The sequence below is a fragment of the Saccopteryx leptura genome, chromosome 1 (assembly GCF_036850995.1).
Source record: "Saccopteryx leptura isolate mSacLep1 chromosome 1, mSacLep1_pri_phased_curated, whole genome shotgun sequence".
Taxonomy (NCBI): domain Eukaryota; kingdom Metazoa; phylum Chordata; class Mammalia; order Chiroptera; family Emballonuridae; genus Saccopteryx; species Saccopteryx leptura.
In genome coordinates, this window is record NC_089503.1 from 184,219,208 (window position 1) to 184,245,656 (window position 26,449).

The following is a 26,449-nucleotide window of genomic DNA, read 5'->3' on the forward strand; positions in this document are numbered from 1 at the left end:
GGCTCAACAACTTGTTACTAAACAATGGATGGCTTGACAATGAGATAAAGGAACAAATCAAAAGATACCTTGGAACAAATTAAAATGAGAACACAACAACCCAGAATTTATGGGACACAGCAAAGGCTGTCCTAAAAGGAAAATTATAGCATTACAGGCATTCCTCAAGAAACAAGACTAAAAAATACAAAAGAGCAACAGAACTAGATCTGGTTTTTTGAAAAGATAAACAAGACTGACAAGCCTTTGATCTGACTCATCAAGAAAAAAACAGAAAAGACCCAAATAAATAAAATCAGAGATGAAGGAGAAGTAACTGAAGAAATACAAAGAAAGAAAATACTGTAAGAAAATATTATGAACTAAACTGCCAACAGATTGGACAATCGGGATGAAATGGATAAGTTCCTAGAAACATACAATCTTCTAAAACTGACAGGAAGAATCAGAGAATCTGAACGGACAGATTAGAGCCAGTGAAATTCAAGCAGTTATAAAAAAAAAAACCTCCCAACAAATGGAAGTCCACAGGTGATTTTACCAAAGATTTAAAGAATTAACACTAATTCTTCTCAAATTATTCCAAAAAAATTCAAGAGGAGGGAAAACTTCAAAGCTCATTTTATGAGGCCAGCATTATCCTAATTCCAAAACTAGATAAGGACACTACAAAAAAAAAGAAAATTACAGGCTAATATCCCCGATGAACAAAGATGCTAACATACTTAAAATATTAGCAAACTGGATCCAGAAATATATTACAAAAGTCATATATCAGGATCAAGTGGGATTTATTCTGGGGATTCAAGGTTGGTAGAATGTCCTCAAATCAATAAATATGATACACTATATTAACATAATGAACAATAAAAACCACATGATTATATCAATAGATGCATAAAAGGCATTTGTTAAAATTCAGCACCATTTATGTTAAAAACTCTCAGCAAAGTGGGAATGAATTGGGTACATACCTCAACATAATAAAGGCCATATACGACAAACCCACAGCCAACATTACACTCAATGGGCAAAAACTACAAGTGTTTTCCCTTAAGATCAGGAACAAGACAGGGATGTCTGCTATCATTGCTCACACACAACATAGTACTGGAAGGCTTGGCCACAGCAATCACACAAGGAGAAGAAATAGAAGGTATTTAAATTGGAAAGGAAAAAGTAAAATTGTCATTATTTGCAGATGATATAATTCTGTATACAGAGAACCCTAAAGATTCCACCATAAAACTACTAAAACTTATAAATTAATTCAGTCAAGTAGTAGGATACAAAATAAATATCCAGAAATCAGTTGCATTTTTATATACCAATAATGATCTATCAGAAAGGAAGACCAAGAAAGCAATAACATTCACACTTGCTTCAAAAAGAATAAAATACCTAAGGAATAAATTTAACCAAGGATGTAAAAGACTTTTATTCAGAAAATTATAACACTGAAGAAAGAAATCGAAGAAGATACAAACAGTGGAAGCATATACCATGTTCATGGATAGGAAGAATTAACATCATTAAAATGTCCATAATACTCAATTCAATCTATAGATTCAGTGTAATTTCTATCAAGATGTTGATTCCTATCATATTTCACAGAACTAGAACAAATATTCCAAAAATGTATATGGGGCCAAAAAACCCCCTCAAATAGTCACAGCAATTTTGAGAGAGAAGAACAATGTTGGAAGAATCATGCTCCCTTATATCAAACTATAATACAAGGCCATAGTAATCAAAACAGCATGGTTTGACTGGGGGAGTAGACAATATGGTATACAGAGATGTGTTGTAGAATTGGGCACCTGAAACCTGTATAACTATGTTAACTATTGTACCCTAATAAATTCAATAAAAAACCCCATAAAGTGACTTATGTGACTTTTGAAGAAAAAAGGTTACAGCAAAAGTTACCTGTCTTAAAAAACTAATTCTTAATCAATAAGAGTACACAGGTTTTAGGTGAACATCTCTATACCATTTGAACTGTTGATTGTGAACTCTTATTGATCAATGTTACCCCATTAAATTTGATTTCAAAATAAAAAAAATTACTAAAAAAACAAAAATAGCTAATTCTTAAAAAAAATCTAATTTTTTCAGAATGTCTAAGATTGACTCTTATAAGTAAATGCCTTATTAAACTAATTTTTTCTTTTCAAAGACACTGAATAACCAAACTTTCTATAGCTTTCCAGGGGGTGGAGAAGACAAGAATTACTGGTCATTCTCTATAACAGATTGTGGTTTGGGGCCTCACAGTGATGTGTCTGCCTTCTCTGGAGAAATATCCACATGCCAATAGAAAGGTTAAGAGGCATAATAAAGTTTGGATGAAATAGTATTACTACACTCAATTTTATTTCCCCATTAGAACTAAGATAAAAGTAGAGAACTTATGTCTTTCCTTTATTAAGGAAATGAAAATATTTCACATTTTATAGCAAAAAAATATTGGAAATACTTTATTTAAAGATGTGCTAAAGACCTTCAAATATCACAAACCAAAATACATAATGTGTTGCAATATTATTTACAACAGATAAAAGGTGGAGACAATATCCATCAATAGATAAAAGAATAAATAGATGCAGTCTATCTCTACAATGGAATATTATTCAACCATAGAAAATAATGAAGCTCTGACACATGTACAACATGGATGAACCTTGAAAACATTAAGCTAAGTAAAATAAGCCAGACAAAAAGGACAAATACTGCATGATTTCACTGCTATAAAATACCCAGAACATGCAAATTCAGAGACAGAGAGTAGAACAGAGTTGTGGGGAGGGAAGAATGAAGAGTTACAGGGTATCTGTCGGGAATGATGAAAACTTTTTTTTTTAAGTGACAGGAGGGGAGATAGAGACAGACTTCTGCATGTGCCCTAACGGGGGTCCACCTGTCAACCCCCATCTGGGGCCAATGCTCTGCCCATCTGAGGCCATGCTCACAACAGAGATATTTTATTTTAGCACCTGAGGCAGAGGCTCAATGGAGCCATCCTCAGCACCTGGGGCCAACATGCTCAAATAAATTGAGCCATGGTTGTGGGAGGGGAAGAAAGAAAGAGAAAGAGAGAGGAGGGTAAGTGGAGGGGCAGAGAAGCAGATGGTTACTTCTCCTGTGTGCCCTACTGGGAACTGAACCCAGGATATCCACACGCCCGTCCAATTCTCTACCACTGAGCCATGTATTTATTTATAATTTTGGTTTTCAAGTTACCTGGATGGCAGTCACTAAGGGTTCAGCCTGTGGGAGACTAACTCTAGTAAATTTCTTTACTTCTTGAACTATAAGAATAGGAGGATGAACTCTAGTCTGAGTCACCAAAAACATAAATTTAGCCTCTCTTTTAAAAAATCATTATTCTATTATGTTCTCCATATACCAAATGTTCTTTAGGACTTCTCTCATATATGTATCAAAAAACCTTTAGGAAGTTGAGAAGGTCTTTTTGTTCAAATTTCAAAAAGAAGTTCTAGTGATACTCACACTATGTGCCTAGGGACACCTGTGAGCCTGCTAGTGAGTGGGTAACTGCTGCACAAGTCATTCTGTTCTTGTTTCCAGAGGACTAGCTGATCTAACCTCATAGAAATAAATCACTACTGGCAGCAGGAAGGTAATTAACTACAAAATTCAGCTCCCTCAAGACCAGTCCTAACTTCCAAACTTGCCAAAACAAGAAAGTAGAGACCTCTACATAAATAATCATTACATTATTCCCTCAGACTCCCTCTTGATGAGATATCCTGAAAACTGCTAATGGACAAATTGAGCAGTCATCAATCATCTGCCCACACTCATGTTATCAAAGTCAACTGTTTAAAATCTTTCCCCTTAGGAAATAAAACTTTTTTCATGACATTATTTGAGGACTAGGGCTAAGATAGAAAAATATTTTACATGTGAAATCTTTAAGTATGACTAAAAATATTACTTTACTTGAATATAAGAACGAATAAACAATCAGTACAAATAATAAAACTCCAAGAGATATCTGTGGTATAACCAAAAACAAATTGTTTTTTTGTCCCAGGTCCTTGGCATAGAGCTCCTAGAACCCCTGGAATTTACTGTCTTTAGTATGTGGGGGCAGGGGCAAGGAGGGAGGCAGACAGCTCCAGGTTGGGGGCTGGTCTCTAGAAAAAACAACTGCGTGGTTAGACAGTTAGGACACACAACACCTCCCTATTCCTAGGAGGGAAGAGAGCCTGCAGATTGAGCTCAATTACCAATGGCCCGGGATTTATTCAACTATGTCTCCCTAATAAAGCCTCAGGAAAAGCCCTGCATAACAGGGTTAGTAGGGTTTCCCATGCGGTGTGGTGAGCACACCCTCACATCAGGAGGTGCTGCACTCTGACCCCTCCTGAACAAACCATCTGCCTCTCCTCCAGGCATCTCTGCCGCTGTCTGTTCATTTCTGTCCTTTACAATAACTTGAGGTAGTAATTATAGTGTTCTGACTCCTGTGAGTCATTGAACCGGGTGGCGGGTCTGGGAACTCCCCAATTTGCTACTTCAGGAGTTGGTGTCAGAACTGAATTGCGTGTTTGGATAGCCAGTTGGTGTCACAGAATTGGAGAATTGCTTGGTGTCAGGAAAGTCATCACACATTTGGTGTCAGAAACAAAAATAACAAAAATGCAAACAAAGGATAGAGGAGCACCCACTACAGATTCTACACTGAGTGGACAGAAAGAAACAGTTTCTCAAAGGATGCTTTCAATACTAAGATACTAAAGAAGAGAAATGCAAACAGAAAATTTATGAATTTTCCAATTGTTCTTTCCTGCTGAGCACATCAACTTTTTTTCTTTTTAAATATGCATGCATGAAAAAATAAAAGCCAAAAACAAGACCTTTGACTAGGAGATCTATCTTTGCCATGTAAGTTTGAAGGGAAATTACGCCTCCATCTGTTACTCTAGGGTATTGTTTTCTCAGGACCTGGAAGACTTGTACTCAAAGCTGATCACGTGCTGATGCTTTTCACTTCAGGGGGAAGGTAGCAAAGTTAGTAGTTAAAAAACAGAAGAAAAAAGTAAAAAAAAAAAAAAACAAAAAGAAAGAAAATAATATAGCAATAATTTGCTTAACTTATGTGTGCTCAAATACAGTTAAATATATCACAAAAAAGAGTTAAATTATAACAATGCTAACTTTGCATAAGTTGATGCCTAAATTGATGACTCAATCTTGGACCTTACTGTATTTTAATATACACACATGCTGTTCACAAAGTATTAGGATCTGGAAGGGCCTGACCGATGTACTTGATAGTTTCATTGAACGTCCAAATGCACAGTTAGCACAGGCCCTGTGCTCTGGCTGTGGGGCTGGCTCACCTGAATCACACACAGTGGCAATGTCACCTGTCGTTTCACTGGCAGAGACGGCCATGACAGGGCTTTTGTGTCCTGCCAGACTTTGTACGTAGCACAACCTGAAAGACCAAAAACATAAATTTGCACATGATCATTAAACATAATTATATTCTTATTTGTATAATTCTTTTCCTCAGTATATGTATCTATTATTCGTAAGGCATTCCTAACTGTATTCTTATCTGATCTTTTGATTTTAATAAAAATATAAAGGTAGAGTTTATATTTCATGCTTAAAATTATTATGATGTAAACATACTCTTTGCGCCTGTGTCCTACAAAGAGAAGTGGAGTTAAGTCAGCTGTGCTGGATCTGGACACCCTCAGTACCTGTTTAAATCCCATATGATGCAGGTCCCGTCTCTGCTCACACTTATCATGATGCTGTATGGTTTGCAGACAAACAAGTTGGTGACCTCCTCTGTGTGCCCATAGAGATGTACCTGAGACTCCATTTCTAGCTCTGAGGGCTGAAATTCAAAATTAAATAAAGCATTACATAAAAATCAATGACAAAAGTTATCCTAGTATTGATCTCAAAAATAAAAACATTCAAAGTAACTCAAGTATTTGCAAACATTTCATTTCTCAATCAACTTCAGTCCTTCCTTCCTTCCTTCCTTCCTTCCTTCCTTCCTTCCTTCCTTCCTTCCTTCCTTCCTTCCTTCCTTCCTTCCTTCCTTCCTTCCTTCCTTCCTTCTTTTTGAGAAAGAGAGAGAGACAGGAAGGGAGAGAGATGAGAAGCAACAACTCGTAATTGCTTTACTTTAGTTCTTGATTGCTTCTTATACGCGCCTTGCCTGGGGGTTCAAGCCAAGCCAGTGATCCCTTCCTCAAGTCAATGACCTTGGGCTCAAGCCAGTGACCTTGGGCTTCAAGCCAGCAACCTTTGAGCTCAAGCCAGCAACTTGAGTTTTAAGACAACAACCTTGGGCTTAAGCTAGCAACCTTTGGGCTCAAGCCAGAGACCTTGGGATCATGTTGATAAACACAAGCTCAAGCTAGCAGCAACCCTGTGCTTAAACTGGCAATCTTGGGGTTTTGAACCTGGGAGCTCAGTGTCTCAGGTCAATGCTCTATCCACTGTGTAACCACTGGTCAGGCTTCAATTTTTTCTAAGGAGTAAAACTAAACATTAAAAAATTTTTTCATTGCTTATAATTTCAACTATATAATATGCATTTTATTTCTGTCTATTCTTGTTTGATCTTTGTGCAATACATGTTTTTTTATAGTTGTAACTAAAAGGTTTAATTGCGGGATGAACCGAAATCATGAGGCTAGTGTATTCCAAAAGGAAAAATTATTTAAAAAGCCTGGATGCAGGTGGCCGAGACAGACCAAGCTGTGTCGATGACCAGGGAGTGAGGGAGTAGGCTATATACAGGTTAGTCAGGGGTCTTGGGAAAAGCCTGGCTGATGTCATTGCCTCTATAGGTACAAGTTAATATATTTTCGTATGTGGATTAGAGTAGTGCCACAGCTTCTCCGAATTGTTTATCTCCCGGCTCAACTGTCTACAGGAGTCCTAGGCTACTTCAAAAGGTCCTGGCCAGCTGGGCCAGCCTAGGGACAAGCAAGCCAGTCCCCCCTTCTCCCACAAGTCTGCACTGCCCTCAGAACAGGAGGGTGGGCTGATCTATCAGAAGACAGTGCCTCTGGGACTATGGCTAGGCTTTTACAAACAATTATTGTGATTTAAACTCCCCTAGTTGACTTCAGTGTAAGCTTTCCCTAACATTTCTGCAAAGATAAACTTTTTGCTACATTTCAAAGTGAAGGCCAGGAAGCCATTAAGCAAGAAAATAGCAAGCCAATTAATTACAACCTCACTGTGGGAGATGAGAATGTTATTTTGAGCGCTGGTGAAAAGTTGGGTGAGGGAAATTTGAGTTTTAAAGGGGCTCAGAGCAACGCCCCAGATGGGCAGAGCATCTCTCCCTGGTAGGCATGCCGGGTGGATCCTGGTCGGGCGCATACGGGAGTCTGTCTGACTGCCTCCCCATTTCCAACTTCAGAAAAATACAAAAAAAAAAAAAAAAAAAAAAAAAGGGGGGGCTCTGGATTTAAAGATGTCTTGAACCCAAATCTTACAGTAACAATTGCCATACAAAGAATTTTCTATTTTCTATTTTACATATTCTCCAATAAGCATTTTTTCCACTTTTGACACTGTCTTCAAGATAATTTTTAAGTGTTATGATATTCTATGCAGTAAGTATATACCATAATTTACTTGAGCATCCTTCATTGATAAAGTTGCAATTATTTTTAATTTAAAAAAATTATAGATGCCATAATTAAATTCTTCATGCATACGAGTTTTACTTCTCCTCTGAATTATTTATTTAGAATAAATTTCCAGAATCCTATTTGTGGGTCAGTGATATTAATAATTTTATAGTTTCGATGGCATTGAACCAATTTATGATGTCACCAATGGTGATGTCACTAACAATACCATTACTTGTCAATAGTTATGGACTGATTTTCTAAACCAAAGGTTGCAAATTATGTTCCAAAGTCCACACTGGCTCACAGATGCCAGATATCTGTACAAGGTTTTGTTTCTGTTTTCATTAGGCCAGCTGTTTAATGTCACAGTACTTCCACTTCAAAGAACATACAAAAGTAGAAATTATAAGTATAATTAAAAGCTATGTACTGACTACTCAGCTAAGCTAATCCTAACATTTTATACGCCCGTCCATTTTTAAATAAAGAAAACATTAAATGTTTCATCATGTGCACTCCACATCCTTTTTCCTCCTGTCAGAAGTGCACTGTCCTCAGTTTTGTACTTGTGTTTCCCAGGCATGTAAAATGTGTTGTACTGCATTCTACTGTAACCATAACAACACAGTGTACTGTTTGTCATGTTGATAAACTTCATATGTGGTATTATTCTTTTTTTTTTTTTTTTTTGTATTTTTCTGAAGTTGGAAATGGGGAGGCAGTCAGACAGACTCCTGCATGCGCCCGACTGGGATCCACCCTGCATGCCTACCAGGGGGCGATGCTCTGCCCATCTGGGGCATTGCTCTGTTGCAACCAGGGTCATTCTAGCGCCTGAGGCAGAGGCCATGGAGCCATCCTCAGCGCCTGGGCCAACCTTGCTCCAGTGAAGCCTTGGCTGCGGGAGGGGAAGAGAGAGACAGAGAGGAAGGAGAGGGGGAGGGGTGGATAAGCAGATGGGCGCTTCTCCTGTGTGCCCTGGCCAGGAATCGAACCCAGGACTCCTGCACGCCAGGCCGACGCTCTACCACTGAGCCAACCAGCCAGGACCTGTGGTACTATTCTTTACCTATCTTCTATGTCTTGCCTTTTTTTTTTTTTTTTTTTTTTGGTGGCAGAGACAGAGTCAGAGAGAGAGACTGATAGGGACAGACAGACAGGAAGGGAGAGAGATGAGAAACATCGATTCTCCGTTGCAGCTCCTTAGTAGTTCATTGATTGATTTCTTATATGTGCCTTGACCGGGGGCTACAGCAGACCGAGTGAGCCCTTGCTCAAGCCAGCGACCTTGTGCTCAAGCTGGTGAGCCTTGTTCAAACCAGATGAGCCTGCGCTCAAGCTGGCAACCTCAGGGTCTCGAACTTGAGTCCTCCACATCCCAGTCCAATGCTCTAGCCACTGCACCACTGCCTGGTCAGGCTGCATCTTGCCTTTTAGTTCACCGTTGTTTCTGAAACATCTGTGTGGATATATTAGTGCAGCACATCTATTTTAAGTGGTAGGTAGTCCATTTAAAAATACATATTTTAAAGAGTCAAATGGCAAGGCAATCCCAGCTCACATTCTTCCTAGGAACAACTGGTTTAGTTGTGTAGTAGTTGCTTTTACTTAGCGAGGGCAAGTGACCCTCCACTGAACACAGTCAAAGCGATCAGATGGCTTTTCATTAGGGCTGGAGTCCTAGGCCTGGGCTCCTTTTGCTTTCCTCTGTCTGCAACCCTCCAGGGGTTCTAGGGACATAAGGATGTGCCCAGAGCTCTTTTGGACCATACTTCCGGGTACCCAGGACCAAGAAATTCCCCTCCAAAAGGCCTGAAGTCCCTTCCTTCCCTGCTTGAACTCTGCAACCCTTGACTTTGGACTCACCTCTCATTGTAAACCTTTGAAGATTTTCCAAGTTTCAAATGGCAATCAAGAGCTCCAGGGAAAAGCACCCTGGTCTCATCTATCCAGGCAGAGGAGAACAGAAGCTCCATCTCCACACATGCTGCAGATGGCTTTTCCAGTCTACCTGAATCATTACCAGCTAGAAGCAGTGGGCATTGGGATTTGGACGTGAGCTGCAAAGTATAGAATTGTGACAATTCCAGTGCCATATGGACTTTTCCTGGATGTGGACTTTTCCTGGACTCCTGCTCCTTGTGACAGCTCCTAACGGACTGAACTGGGATTGGGTTGCATTTGCAGGGATTTGGAATGGTGTTGGTGTCAACTTGGACTTGGTGAACATGTTAAGGTCACTATTCTTTTATGGATTCTTGCTGTATTGGCCAAGAGTTTGCTTAAAGGCTTTAATCACTGTAAAAAAATAAAATAAAAAAATAGAAGACTGGGTAAAGAAGATGTGGCACATATATACTATGGAATACTACTCAGCCATAAGAAATGATGACATCGGATCATTTACAACAAAATGGTGGGATCTTGATAACATTATACGAGTGAAATAAGTAAATCAGAAAAAAATAAAAACTGCATGATCCCATACATCGGTGGGACATAAAAACGAGACTAAGAGACATGGACAAGAGTGTGGTGGTCACGGGAAGGGGGAGGGAAGGAGGGAGAAGGAGAGGGGGAGGGGGAGGGAAGGAGGGAGAGGTGGAGGGGGAGGGGGAGGGAAGGAAGGAGAGGGGGAGGGGCACAAAGAAAACTAGATAGAAGGTGACGGAGGACAATCTGACTTTGGGTGATGCGTATGCAACATAACTGAATGACAAGATAGCCTGGACATGCTTTCTTTGAATATATATACCCTGATTTATTGATGTCACCCCATTAAAATTAATAAAAATTTATTTATAAAAAAATGGCAATCAAGGTTGTTTTGTAATTATATTTTTCTTATTATAACCAACTTTTTCAATATTCATTTTCCTATCTGTAAATATGTATGCCTTCTTTGGTGTATTTGTTACTATACTAAAAAAAGTATTTGGGCCCTGGCTGGTTGGCTCAGTGGATAGAGCATCAGCCTGGCATACTGATGTCCTGGGTTCGATCCCTGGTCAGGACACATATGAGAAATGACTATCTGCTTCTCTCCCCTTCCCTCTCCCCCTTCTCTCTCTTCTCATCTCGCAGCCAGTGGCTCAAAAGGTCTGAGTGTCAGCCTTAAGCACTGAGGATAGCACGGTTGATTTGAGCACTGGCCCAAGACAGGGTTGCTGGGTGGATCCCAGTTGGCGCACATGTGGGAGTCTATCTCCCCTCCTCTCACTTAAGAAAAAAAGTTATTTGTAGGAAGTCCCTATTTGTAGAATAGAATGCAAGTATCTTGCGTTTGCCAGATGACCTGGGCCACCTCACCCACAGTCCCATCCTGAGGCCCATGGATAACCCAGGAAATTCCACCCCAGGCTGAATTCCATGTAAGAGCTGGTCCTATCTGCTTCAGACTCGTCCTCATTCAGGGTGTCACCCTTCAGGGACCGGCCTTTGGAGAGGGGCCACATTGGGACACACCAGCTTGCTTAGTCCTTGGTGTTGTTTCTATTCCTGTCATAAGAGGCTGTCTAGTACAGTGTCATTTTCTAGGACTGACAAAGACTCTCAAGATGAAAGCTCCCACCTGCTTATCTACACCACTGGCTTGAGAGTCCCTTACTAGCCTGTCAGCCCTTTAAGACTTAAAACATTTTTTAAAAATTTATATTTATTGAGGAGTGGCAAGATAGTGATGGAGTAGGTGGACATACCAACTTCCACCTCCCAGAACCAAAGTGGATTACAACTTAATTTTAAGTCCATCATCTGGAAAAACCAGCTTTGGACTAAACCAAGAGGACTCTTTAACCAAGGAACACTGAAGAAGACACACTGAGACTGGTAGGAAAAGCGGAAATGTGAAGACGGCTGCCCAGCTCTCCGGAGTGAACGGCAGCCTGGAGAGACTCGCGTGGCAGGAAGTGAGTTTAGCAGAGAGGGGAGGGTCCTGAGTCCCAGAAACAAAGCCCCAGTCTGCAGCCCCAGAGCCTAGAAGAAGCGTATGGACAGTGTTAGCTGCAAAACAAGTCAGGATACTGTTTGTGAGAAAGAGACAGATTTCTCAAACCCAGGATTCTTCTTAAAGGGACCGTGCAGAAAACCTCTCTCACAACCACTCACCCGGAGCTCTGGGAGACGGGGAGAGTTGAGAGGACCCGAGTAGCAGGAAGAGAGTGTAATCTAGGAGGTACAGGGAGAAACACTTTGAGGGACAGCCACCCTAACCCCTGGGCTGAGTCACCCCCCAAATCTAAAGTGAATATTTATTTCCCCTGGAACCAGCAATACCAACAAAGGGAAGCAGGACATCAGCCAAACAAGGTCTCCCATGGCACTCAGAGCAGAGTTGCTTAGAAGGAGGGAAACTTCAGGAACACAGTATTGAGTGCTGAGGACTGAGCAGCAGCACCCCCAACCCACACTGCTGAGGGCTTGCCGGGTGGCAGGCGCAGCGGGACGCGGAAGTGCGGTCCTGCCAGCGGGGGCAGAAGCCAGGCAGGCCATGACCGAGGCCCGGCGTGAGCTTAGTCTCGCCCAGCAAGAGCAGAAGATGCGCATGAAAGCTGTCTGGCCCCGCTGTGGGTCGGGTGAGCAAGAGCTGTCCTGCCTGCAATCCTGCCTGCAGGGGCAAGGCGAAAGTCTGGGAACTGCAGAGACTTGCAGCTGAGTATCGGCACACAGCCCTGCATGGCACGTGGACCAGGGGCGTGCAGCCTCTGCACAAGTGCAGCTCCGCCTGTGGGGCCAGGGCTTGTGGCCCACGTGCGAGCAGTGGGGCTCTGCCCATGGGGGCAGGGCAAAAGCCGGGGAACAGGCAGAGACCTGCTGCTGAGCATAGGTGCATAGCCATGCCTGCGATGCCGAGACCAGCGGAGGCTTATAGACTGGACACACAAACACAGCCCCTCCTATGGAGGAGAGGTGGAAACCGCAGCGACCTTTGCAGCTGGCTGGTGCCAGCAACTCCCATACCCGAACACCCGAGGCAGTAGCATAGGGGATGGTGGGCCTGCAGATAGACCACACCTAGGGAACACAGAGGCCACAGCCATTGGACTCCAGTGGCTACACACTTCTTACACACAGACAGAATGGGAAGGCAGAGAAATTCAACTCATATGAATCAAGAGAAATCCCCAGAAAAGGACTTGAACAAGTCAGATATAAACAAATTACCGGATGCAGAGTTTAAAATAATGATTGTTAGGAAGCTCAAAGATCTTAGAACAACAATAGATCGATATAACGAACACCTAAATAAAGAGATGGTAAGTATAAAAAAGGACATTGAAATAATAAAAAAGAATCAGTCAGAAATGACAAATACAATATCAGATATGAAGACCACAATGGAAGGAATTAAAAGCAGGATGGATGAAGCTGAGGATCGAATCAGCAAGTTGGAGGACAAGATGAACAAAGGCACAAAAGCAGAGCAGAAAAAAGAAGAGACTCAAAAAGTCTGAGGAAACTCTTAGAGAGCTCTGTGACAACATAAAGAGAAATAACATCGCATCATAGGGGTTCCTGAAAAAGAAGAGAAAGAACAAGGAATAGAGACTTCATTAAATCAAATCATAGCTGAAAACTTCCCTAAATTGATGCAGGAAAAATTCACACAAGTTCAAGAAGCACAGAGAATTCCATTAATGAGAAACCCAAAAAAATCTACACCAAAACAAATCATAATTAAAATACCAAAGCTTAAAGATAAAGAGAAAATATTAAAAGCTGCTAGAGAAAAAAAGGCTATCACTTACAAAGGAGCCCCCATTAGGATGACATCCAAATTCTGAACAGAAACACTTGAGGCCAGAGGGTTGGCAAGAAATATTCAAAGTAATGCAGAACAAGAGCCTACAACCAAGTAATGCAGAAAATCCTCTTTTCTGGGGATTTCTCTTGATTCATATGAGTTGAATTTCTCTGCCTTCCCATTCTGTCTGTGTGTAAGAAGTGTGTAGCCACTGGAGTCCAATGGCTGTGGCCTCTGTGTTCCCTAGGTGTGGTCTATCTGCAGTCCCACCATCCCCTCTGCTACTGCCTCGGGTGTTCGGGTATGGGAGTTGCTGGCACCAGCCAGCTGCAACAGTCGCTGTGGTTTCCACCTCTCCTCCATAGGAGGGGCTGTGTTTATGTGTCCAGTCTATCTAGCAAGGCTATCGTTTAAAATTACAGGAGAAATAAAAAGCTTCCCAGACAAAAACAAAACAAAACTCAAGGAATTCATTACAACCAAACCAATGCTGCAAGAAATGTTACGGGGCCTGTTGTAAACAGATCAAAGGGGGAAAAGAAGAAAGCAAAAGAGGAATACAGCTATAAAGAATAAAATGGCAATAAACAACGACAAATCAATAACCTTAAATGTAAATGGTTTAAATGATCCAATCAAAAGACATAGGGTAGCTGCGTGGATAAGAAAACAGGATCCATACATATGCTGTCTACAAGAGACACATCTCAAAACAAAAGATGCACATAGACTGAAGGTAAAAGGATGGAAAAAATATTTCATGCAAATGGAAATGAAAAAAAAAAAGTTGGGGTAACAATACTTATATCAGACAAAATGAACTTTAAAACAAAGGCTATAGTAGGAGATAAACAAGGTCACTACAAAATGATAAAGGGAGCAATCCAACAGGAAGATATAACCATTATAAATATCTATGCACCTAATATAGAAGCACCTAAATATATAAAGCAGACTTTGATGGATATAAAGGGCGAGATCAACAGCAATACTATAATAGTAGGGGATTTCAATATCCCACTAACATCACTAGATAGATCCTCAAGAAAGAAAATTAACAAAGAAACAGCAGACTTAAAGGACACACTAGATCAACTGGATTTAATAGATGATCTTCAGACTCTTTCACCCTAAAGCAGCAGAATATACATTCTTTTCAAGTGCTCATGGTATGTTCTCTAGGATAGACCACACGTTAGGGCACAAAAGCAGTTGCAACAAATTTAAAAGAAGACTGAAATCATATCAAGCATTTTCTCTGATCACAATGGCATGAAACTAGAAATCAACCACAACAGAAAAAATAAAAAATACTCAAACACTTGGAAACCAAATAGCATGTTATTAAATAACGAATGGGTTAACAAATCAAAGAAGAAATTAAAAAATTCCTAGAAACGAATGATAATGAGCATACAACAACGCAAAATTTATAGGACACAGCAAAAGCAGTACTGAGAGGGAAGTTCATAACATTATAGGCATACCTTAAGAAGCTAGAAAAAGCTCAAATAAACAACTTAACTCTGCATCTAAAAGAAAACCCTGCATCTAAAAGAACTGGAAAAAAGAACAGCAAGTAAAGCCCAGAGGTAGTAGAAAGAAGAAAATAATAAAGATCAGAGCGGAAATAAATGACAGAGGCTAAAGAAACAATACAGAGGATCAATGAAACCAGGAACTGGTTCTTTGAAAAGGTAAACAAGTTCTATGAACTTTTAGCCAGACTCACCAAGAAAAAAAGAGAGAGGACTCAAATAAATAAAGTTAGAAATAAAAGTGGAGGCCCTGGCCGGTTGGCTCAGCGGTGGAGCGTCGGCCTGGTGTGCGGGGGACCCGGGTTCGATTCCCGGCCAGGGCACATAGGAGAAGCGCCCATTTGCTTCTCCACCCCCCCTCCTTCCTCTATGTCTCTCTCTTCCCCTCCCGCAGCCAAGGTTCCACTGGAGCAAAGATGGCCCGGGCGCTGGGGATGGCTCCTTGGCCTCTGCCCCAATGCTAGAGTGGCTCTGGTCACGGCAGAGCGATGCCCCGGAGGGGTAGAGCATCGCCCCTGGTGGGCAGAGCGTTGCCCCTGGTGGGCGTGCTGGGTGGATTCCGGTCGGGCGCATGCGGGAGTCTGTCTGACTGTCTCTCCCCGTTTCCAGCTTCAGAAAAATACAAAAAATACAAAAAAAAAAAAAAAAGAAATAAAAGTGGAGAAATAACAACTGACACAAAAAAAATACAAAGGATTGTAAGAAAATACTATGAAGAACTGTATGCCAAAAAATTAGACAACCTAGATGAAATGGTCAAATTTCTTGAAACATATGATCTTTTAAATGTCAAACTGGAAGAATCAGAAAACCTAAACAGACTGATTACAACAAATGAGATAGAAACAGTTATTAAAAAACTCCAAACAGCCAGACCAGGCGGTGGCACAGTGGATAAAGCATCAGACTGCGATGCAGAGGACCCAGGTTCAAGACCCCGAGGTTGCCAGCTTGAGCGCATGCTCATCTGGTTTGAGCAAAGCTCACCAGCTTGGACCCAAGGTCGCTGGCTCGAGCAAGGGTTCACTTGGTCTGCTGTAGCCCCATGGTCAAGGCACATATGAGAAAGCAATCAATGAATAACTAAGGTGTTGCAACAAAAACTAATGATTGATGCTTCTCATCTCTCTCCATTCCTGTCTGTCTGTCCCTATCTATCCCTCTCTCTGACTCTCTCTCTGTCTCTATAAAACAAAAACAAAAACAAAAACAAAATAATACTCCCAACAAACAAAAGCCTGGGGCCAGATGGCTTCACAAGTGAATTCTACCAAATATTCAAAGAAGAACTAACTCCTATCCTTCTCAAGCTATTTCAAAAAATTCAAGAGGAAGAAAGACTTCCAAGCTCTTTTTATGAGGTAAGCATTATTCTGATACCAAAACCAGGCAAAGACAACACAAAGAAAGAAAATTATAGGCCAATATCCCTGATGAATTTAGATGCTAAAATCCTCAACAAAATATTAGCAAACTGGATCCAGCAATACATGAAAAAAATCATACACCATGATCAAGTGAGATTTATTCTGGGGAGGCAAGGCTGGTACAATATTTGCAAATCAACCAATGTGATTCATCACATAAACAAAAGGAAGGAGAAAAACCACATGATAATTTCAATAGATGCAGAAAAAGCATTTGATAAAATCCAGCACCCATTCATGATCAAAACTCTCAGCAAAGTGGGAATACAGGGAACATACCTCAACTGATAAAGGCCATCTATGACAGACTCACAGCCAACATCATACTCAATGGGCAAAAATTAAAAGCAATCTCCTTAAGATCAGGAACAAGGCAGGGGTGCCTCCTTTCACCACTCTTATTCAACATAGTCTGGAAGTCCTAGCCACAGCAGACAAGAAGAAGAAATAAAAGGCATCCAAACTGGAAAAGAAGAAGTAAAGCTATCATTATTTTCAGATGATATAATATTGTATATAGAAAACCCTAAAGTCTCAGTAAAAAAACTACTGGAACTGATAAATGAATTCAGCAAAGTGGCAGGATATAAAATTAATACTTAGAAATCAGAGGCATTTTTATACACCAACAATAAACTGTCAGAAAGAGAAATTAATGAAACAATCCCCTTCACTATTGCAATGATAAAAATAAAGTGCCTAGGAGTAGATTTAACCAAGGAGATTAAAGACTTGTATTCGGAAAATTATAAAACATTGATAAAAGAAATCAAGAAAGATACAAACAAGTGGAAGCATATATCGTGCTCATGATTAGGAAGAATAAACATCATTAAAATGTCTATATTGCCCAAAGCAATTTATAAATTCAATGCAATTCCTATTAAAATACCATGGACATACTTCAAAGATATGAACACATATTTCAAAAATTTATATGGAACCAAAAGAGAACACGAAGTAGCCTCAGCAATCTTGAAAACAAAGAATAAAGTGGGAGGCATCACACTTCCTGATATCAAGTTATACTACAAGGCCATTGTACTCAAAACAGCCTGGTACTGGCATACAAACAGGCATATAGATCAATGGAACAGAACAGAGAACACAGAAATAAACCCACAGCTCTATGGACAACTGATATTTCACAAAGGAGGTAAGAGCATACAATGGAGTAAAGACAGCCTCTTCAACAAATGGTGTTGAGAAAATTGGACAGCTACCTGCAAAAATATGAAATTAGACCACCAACTTACACCATTCACAAAAATAAACTCAAAATAGATCAAAGTCTTAAATGTAAGCTGTGAAACCATAAGCATCTTAGAAGAAAACATAGGCAGTAAGCTCTCTGACATTTGTCGCAGCCATATATTTGCTGATTTATCTCCACAGGCAAGTGAAATAAAAGACAGGATAAACAAATGGGACTATATCAAACTAAAAGCTTTTGCACAGCTAAAGACAATAAGAACAGAATAAAAAGACAAACTACGCAATGGGAGAACACATTCAACAATACATCTAATAAGGGGTTAATAACCAAAATGTATAAAGAACTTGTAAAACTCAACACCAGGAAGATAAACAGTCCACTCAAAAAATGGGCAAAAGAGATGAATAGACACTTCTCCAAAGAGGACATACAGATGGCCAATAAGCATATGAAAAATAATGCTCAACATCACTAATCATTAGAGAAATGCAAATTAAAACCACAATGAGATACCACCTCACACCAGTCAGAATGGCGCTCATCAAAACAACACCAGAATAAGTGCTGGCGAGGATGTGGAGAAACAGGAACTGTCCTGCACTGCTGGTGGGAATGCAGACTGGTGCAGGCACTGTGGAAAACAGTATGGAGATTCCTCAGAAAATTAAAAATCAAACTTCCTTTTGACCCAGCCATCCCACTTTTAGGAATATACCCCAAGAACACCATAGCACTGTTTCAAAAGGAGAAATGCACCGCCATGTTTATGGCAGCATTGTTCACAATAGTGAAGATCTGGAAACAGCCCAATGTCCATCAGTGGATGAGTGGATTAAAAAGCAGTGGTACATATACACAATGGAATACTATGGGGCCATGAAAACGAAGGAAATCTTACCTTTTGCGACAACATGGATGGACCTGGAAACTATTACGTTAAGTGAAATAAGCCAGGCTGATAAAGAAAAATATCCTATGACCTCACTCATTTGAGGAATCCAAGGAACAATGAGAACTGAGGAACGGAATAGAGACAGAGGAGGGATCAAAGGGACCAGAGGAAAAGAGGACAGAGGGAAGGGGGATGATAGGAGGTATAAACCCGAAGGGAAGGGGGAAGGTGCTTTGGGGAGTGGGCAAAGGAGATATTGAGGGGAATATGGGAGGGGGATGCATTTGGGGCAACACTGGAATTTATGTAAACACAAATTAAAATCAATAAAAAATTTTATATTTATTTACATATATGTATAGACACATACATATGGATATAGATACATGTGTGTTTGTATTTTTTTTACTCCCTCACCATGAATAATATTGAGAAGGTAAACACAACATAGGCCCTTATAGTAGTTGTTGATAATTTCATGGATTTTGTACCTTACAATGATTGTGAGTTAGTGTCAGTACATGGTTCCCTGGTGGGTCAGGAAATAATTTCAATGGGCAGAACAGGACTTTTCCCTGGCTCATTTTTGAAATTGTTCCTGAATGATGTGATGCTGTCTTGGATAAACTGTCTTCTCTCTCCACCAGTGCAGCCAACAGAAGCACAGGTGTTCACTTATATGAAAGTGATGTGGCCACACTATATAATTATTAAAAAATGACTCAAGAACAACTGTTTCAGAATCAGTTATCACTTTTGAATACATTCTTCTCTAATATGCAAACGGCTTACAAATAATAATTCCTTATAACAAGTCAACTTATTCATCGCTACCTAGAATGCTTTTACAAGACTGCTTTGGGAGAGTCAACAGAAACTTACAACACTTTAAGTTAGACATACTTCATGAGCTTTGAGGGTATTTCATAAGATCCCCGTAAAAATATTTTCAAACAATTATTTGGGTCTTATCCTCCATAGCACATGGGGAGTCCACACAGATGAGAGCAAAACACTCGAAAGCCCTGGCATTCATGGTGCAGGGAAAAGTGATCACGAGCATGTCTCACTCCTCACAGGTACAGGTCACACCCACAGTGTTAGGGAGGCCATGATGGTGAGACGGTCCCTGGGAAAAAGCAACAATCATACCTACAACACTCAAGTAATGTCCTGCAAAGTCCAACAATGTAAAACCACACATCTCAGATGAAGTTTTGGACATGATTTAAATAGTTACTATTAATCTTATGTCTCAATTAACTAATACTATTAATACTTAGGAGAAAAAGAAAACCCTTATAAGTAAGCTGAAAAACCTACTTTCAGATAAGCAATATGAGACCACACAAGCCTACAGTAACTTCAAAATTAAAAGAAGCATAAGTCTTGCTTGTTCCAAGGATTATAGTGACACCTTTGACCTGCTATAGTCAAAGCTATGCTGTGCAACAGTTGCTCCTATACTGACAACTTAATTTTTTAAAAAAACTGTTTAGTGTACAATTAAAATTTCAAATTATAGGGAGAATAAACGGAAGTAAAAAACTAAGAACAAGGCTGTTCAAAGTGTGGAAAACAGAAGGAAATAAAAAACAAAAGATGCAGCCAGCTTTTAAATTGCTGTCTATGCATGGTGCAGTTGTCTGAGCCTACAAGCAGACACCACTCTGGCGGCAGCAACCAGAACCTGTTCAAGAAGAAAGGAAGCAGAAGGTGACCTCAGAAGGTGAAAGGTGATGACAGCAGTACCTATCTGAGAGTAGGCCTTTGGGAGAAAAAAAGGAGGGAAAGGAGATACCACAGTGAAGCCACCCTCCCTGCCCAGATGCCCCAGCACAAAGACCATCCTCAGTCCACTCGTCCTGCCTCATCTTGACCACCATCCCAGCATGTCACATGGAAACAACACGTAGAAGTCTTTGCTACCCCAGGTCACCATTCCTTTGTTACCATGTTGTTGCTTTTGAACTTTCCTTTTTTCTCCTCTTAACAAAATTGTCCTTTAAACTCCAGCTCAAGTATAACTTCTCAGGCTCCCTAACACCTGCTTGGTCCCTCCTCTGTGCCCTTCAGACCCGTGCAGAACCTTTCTCAGAGCATACCTTTCTCTGTCCTGCAATAACCTGTGTGTCTGTCCCCTGCTGGTGTTACTGCAGTGGCTCCAACTGGTGTCCTTGCCTCATCTCTTACCCCTTCTAAGGTTTCTCCTCGCAGGCTCTACAGTGGTCATCCTACAGTGCTGACTGGATCACATCACTCCTGCTTAAGACATTTTAATGGTTCCTTTGGTTATGAGACAGACACCATATATTACATTCTCTAAGGACCCTGGCAAAGCACCTTAACAAGGGTTTAAAAGCGAATGGACTTAGACAGAAAAGTAAGAGGAGCCTAGTGTCACCCTATGCTAGGAATACAGATTTCACCTAGTGAAATATAATAGTGTAATGGAGAAAACTGTAATGAAGACCAGAACACAAAGAAAATTCTAAATCAGAAGATAATTACTGTGTTACCACCCTAAGCTTGCCAAGAATCCTCAACAGCAGCACAGTTGAGTCGAGGAAGGAAGAACAGTTTGACCAGGTGGTGATGCAGTGGACCGAGCGTCAGACTGGGATGCAGAGGACCCAGGTTTGAAACCTCCAGGTCACCGGCTTGAGTGTGGGCTCACCAGCTTGATCGCGGGGTTGCTGGCTTGAGTAAGGGGTCACTGGCTTGAGTAAGGGGTCACTCACTCTGCTGTAGCCCCCCTAGTCAAGGCACATATGAGAAAGCAATCAATGAACAACTAAAGTGTCGCAACAAAGAACTGATGCTTCTTATCTCTCTCCTTCCTGTCTGTCTGTCCTAATCTGTCCCTCTCTCTGACTCTCTCTGTCACAAAAAAAGAAAAGAAAAAAATAGACAACAGTAAATGAAAAGAAGCCTTGCTTAAAACATTTAGTTTTTCTTCACTAGACTGTTTTAGAATTTAACTCTTACATCTGGAGATTCAGTGAATGGCTAAAAAAATTTCTTCCAGTAAGTGGTAGAAATCAAGATGGGCTACATGGATTTTACTGTCATTTAATTTACCCAGAGGGGACAGCAGTGTTGTTGACCATTAGGGTTCTAAGCTTCAAATGCTATGGACTCTCGAGGTATATGCCTAAGAATTCCGCCGACATGAAGAATACAGGGCAAGCAAGCATCAGAATGTGAAAAAGCCTAAATTCCAAACAAGTCATAACTCAAAATACTGTCTGTGACACCAAAAAATAACAATTATTTTCAAAACTTTTGTGATCCTAATAAGCTTAAAATTGAAGAGTTAGATATGTGACCTTTTACATTTTAAGAGCTTATGTGAAGAAAAGAGTAAACTACATAAGATTAAAGTACAAAACCTTTAAATGGACCTTATACAAAGTGAATTATACTTCATAAAGGTTTTCTGCCCTTCACCGACTCTAAAACCTCACACCTGCAAGATGAGCCCCACCTACCGTGCTGCTTGTCAGCCTGTTAGTGTAGGCAGTGATGACACCGCACTTGCTCCCAGTGAACAGCTGGCAACTGTCAGGTACCCAAGCACAACTGGTCACCTTTGGGAAAGGAAAAATCAAAGACGATTATGTTTCAAAAACATCAGAAATGCTTCTATTTTTCTGACAACTATCTTAAAAATATATAATCACATAATTTGAGGTAGACATTTTACTTGAAAAAATTAGGATGCTGCAAAGATATAAAATATTGTAGCCTGTAACTTTCAGCAAGATGCCTTAAAGCAAATTAAAATGTATTGCAATGCAGCATTTATGATTTTATACTATTTTTCTGCCTATGCGCGTGCGTGCGCGCGCGCGCGCACGCACACACACACACACACACACACACACACACAGCTGTATGTTCCTCAGAAATCTAAACAAAATGATCCAGGACCTTGTAGATCCCAGGCTGAGTGTGTGTGATGTTAGTGTTTCACATATTTACTTGATTTTTAAAATTTCCTTTGTTGTTTTTGGTGGGGAAATGGTACATATAAACAAGGTACTGCTTCTAACAGTTCTAAAGATTATAAAACAGGACAAGGAAAGATAAATAGCAACAAAAAACAAGATTATAAACCCTCAGTCCTAACCATGAAGGCACTATGCAAGGTGACAAGTCTTCCTCTGGCCACCTGCTGACCACAGTACCACGCCACCAGCTGCCCTGCTCACACGTGTCCTCCCCCAGCAACCCCTCCCATAGCTGCAACCCCTCACTTCATCAAGACAAAGGTCCTCAGCCACAGGCAGCATCCTCTTCACTCTTTGGTGCCTCAAATCATCCTGAGTCCTCTCCTGATTCAGTGAAGAAGCCCCGCCCATCACGCCCCAGTGCCCCTAGAACCCTTGTCCTCTCTTAGAATTTCACACAGCCTTCTGCTTGCTTCTTCCCTAGGACCTGTAAATGTGTTCACATGTCTGCTACCTTAAAAAATGACTTTCTTTGATCATGGCTCTTCTTAACTCTCCATAAATAAACACAATCCTTTGGCTCCAATTTTATTTTATTTATTTCTAACAAAGACAGAGAGAGAGTCAGAGAGAAGGCTAGACAGGGACAGACAGGAATGGAGAGAGATGAGAAGCATCAATCATTAGTTTTTCGTGGTGACACCTTAGTTGTTCATTGGTGCTTTCTCATATGTGCCCTGACTGTGGGACTTCAGCAGACTGAGTAAACCCTTGCTCGAGCCAGCGACCTTGGGTCCAAGCTGGTGAGCTTTTGCTCAACCCAGATGAGCCCACGCTTAAGCTGGTGACCTCGGGGTCTTGAACCTGGGTCCTTCCATCCTAATCCGATTGCACTACTGCCTGGTCAGGCTCCAATTTTATTTTTTGAGTTTCTTTCTTGAATACTTCTATTTGTAAGGACTGATATTTCATAATTTTTATTTTTCTTAGAGGTCTTTCAAAGAACAAAGAGAACATGTGTATAGAGAATAAAACTCATTCTGTCTTCCAATTACCATATGGGTCTACTCAAATATTTTATAAACCAAAGTTATATTATACGATTTTAATAGTCTTCTATTTCTTTTTCTTCTCTCTTGCAACATTTTCTATTTCATCATTCTAGGAATTATGAATCATTCCTAAATTTGCTAAAACAAAACAAGAAAGAAGATGGAAGAGTGATGGGTCTCAGACGGATAACATAATATGTGAAATAAATTGTCTTCTTTTGGTTTCTTATTGCATTGTTCAGAGTGTTGTCATCTTTCAAGAAAGCATGAAAGGAGACTAGAGACACCATTTCTGAAGTCTGCTTTTAGATTTCATTGAACACAATTGGAAATTCAGAATTTTTTTTTAACGAATAATAGAAAAAAGAAAAAAAAATTGACAGAGGAGTGTTTTACAATTATAAACTTTATCAGAAGATGAAGACAGAGACAGGACTCTATCTATGATGATGATGATGAAGTTGGTCTTCATATAACAGCCCAGATGAATTTTCTTAAGAAGATGAACAAACAACGTTTCTAAGGACAAAAGTGAAATTTGGTATTTTCATCCACTTAGTGATGTTACCAAAGTACTTGATCACATAGTACTTTGCTAAAAGAATCTGGACCATCCTGTTTTCCTAAAAGGACTTATGAGAATATTCTTTCATCTTTTTTTTTCTTTTTTTTTGTATCTAGGTCTACTCCAGGGGTTGGGAACCTATGGTCCGAGAGCCAGATGTGGCTCTTTTGATGGCTGCATCTGGCTCGCAGACAAATCTCTAATAAAAAAATGTTAAAAATATAAAACATTCTCATGTATTACAGTCCATTCATTTCCTACCGCTCATGTTCATGGTTGCAGGTGGCTGGAGCCAATCACAGCTGTCCTCCGGGACAACACCAAATTTTTATTAGATAATGCTTAAGGTACATGGGTCATTGTATGGCTCTCACGGAATTACATTTTAAAGTATGTGGCGTTCATGGCTCTCTCAGCCAAAAAGCTTCCCGACCTCTGGTCTACTCTCAGCTTTGTTACCTTTGAGCAGTTATAACCCTTTCTCACCCAGGTGCACCATCTGTAATACAGGTATTTATAATCCCTGCCTCATAGGCTTGCTGATCAGATTGAGATTGTAGCTGTAAAACATCATGGCCATATTGGAGGGCTATAACAGACTACCAAGGACTGGGTGGCTTAAACAACAGAAATTTATTCTCAGCTCTGGAGGCTGAGAAATTTAAAATCAAGGCACTTTGATCTGATGTCTGGTGAGATCCCACTTACTGGTTTGCAGATGGCAGAAAAAGGGCTAGCTAGCTCTTGCACTCTTCTTCTTCTTCTTTTTTTTCAGGTTCTCAATGCAATTTTAAGATATTTTTAAAGTACATAATTTGAAGTTAATAGATAAACTAGGTAAGCATGATATGGTTTGTAACATGCATTAGGTTGTAGTTAAATACAGGGACTCTGATGATACCATTATGCTAAATTGGCATCCATTGCTACTCCCTAGCTGTGCAAAATAAACTTGAAATGATACATTCTGTGGTGGTATAATTTAAAAGATCTTTGATATGACACTTTCTTTTTGTTTAGGGAGGATAAGATTTTTTTTCTTTTATTCCAAAAAGAAAAAAAAAACAAGAGGAAAAAATAAACATAGAACAGGTAGGTCAAGTAAAAAAAATAAAAGCAGGATGGTAAGTGTAAATTTACATGCTTTAGTGATTAGATTACACACAAAAAACAACCCAACCCTCTAAGAAAAGGAAGACACCCCAGTAGAGAAATGGGCAAAATATCTGACTAGGTGCTTCACAAAAGTAGATTACTGAGTGACCAATAAATAGACCTGAGAAGCAATGAATTTTATTAGTCATCATGGAAATATAAATCACATTGAGATACCATTACACATACTCCAGAATGGCTAAAATTAAAAAAAAAAAAAGTAACTTTTTTCTTTTTTATTGAATTTATTGGAGTGACATTGGCTAATAAAATTCTATCAGTTTCAGGTGTGCAGCTCTATACATTATCTGTATATTCTATTATGTATTCACTGCCCCAAGTTGACACTAACAACTTTCAAATTCTGGTCAAAAACTGCATATAAATTGTAAGATTATTAAAATACACCTTCTTGAAAAATAATATGACCATATTGTACCTAAATAAGGTTTTCTAGAAAGATATGAAATACTTTAGCATATAAAAATAGTTGCCCCTTTCCATTAGTATGTCCGTTTTTAAAATCTTATATTTATTAATTTTAATGCAGTGACATTGATAAATCAGGGTACATATGTTCTGAGAAAACATCTCCAGATTATTTTGACATTTGATTATGCTGCATACCTCTCACCCTAGGTCAAACTGTCTTCCGTCACCTTCTATTTGGTTTACTTTGTGCCCCTCCCCTCCCCCCACTCCCTCTCTCCTTCCTCGCCCCTTCCCCCCCCCCCCACCCCTGTTACCATCACACTCTTGTCCATATCTCTGAGTCTCACTTTTATATCCCATCTATGTATGGGTTCATATAGTTCTTAGTTTTTTCTGATTTACTTATTTCACTCCGTATAATGTTATCAAGGTCCATCCATGTTATTGTAAATGATCCGATGTCATCATTTCTTATGGCTGAGTAGTATTCCATAGTATATATGTACCAAAGCTTTTTAACCCACTCGTTCTCTGACGGACATTTGGGCTGTTTCCAGATCTTCGCTATTGTGAACAATGCTGCCATAAACGTGGGGGGTGCATTTCTCCTTCTGGAATAGTTCTATGGTGTTCTTGGGGTATAATCCTAAAAGTGGGATAGCTGGGTCAAAAGGCAATTCAATTTTCAATTTTTTGAGGAATTACCATGCTGTTTTCCACAGAGGCTGCACCAGTCTGCATTCCCACCAGCAGTGCAGGAGGGTTTCCTTTTCTCCACATCCTCGCCAGCACTTATTCTGTGTTGTTTTATTGATGAGCGCCATTCTGAC

General features: G+C 40.1%; 1 protein-coding gene across 3 annotated transcripts in view; it reads right to left on the reverse strand.

The window, feature by feature from the left end:
- Window positions 1–26,449, reverse strand: part of LYST (lysosomal trafficking regulator) — a 249,598-nt gene that overhangs the window by 9,272 nt on the left and 213,877 nt on the right. For all 3 annotated transcript variants that reach the window (XM_066382725.1, XM_066382706.1, XM_066382715.1), the window contains 3 exons: window positions 21,954–22,052; window positions 5,742–5,881; window positions 5,373–5,470 (listed from right to left, as the gene is read on the reverse strand). In XM_066382725.1, coding sequence (XP_066238822.1) covers window positions 5,373–5,470; window positions 5,742–5,881; window positions 21,954–22,052 — 337 coding nt within the window. The remainder of the gene's footprint in view (window positions 1–5,372; window positions 5,471–5,741; window positions 5,882–21,953; window positions 22,053–26,449) is intronic.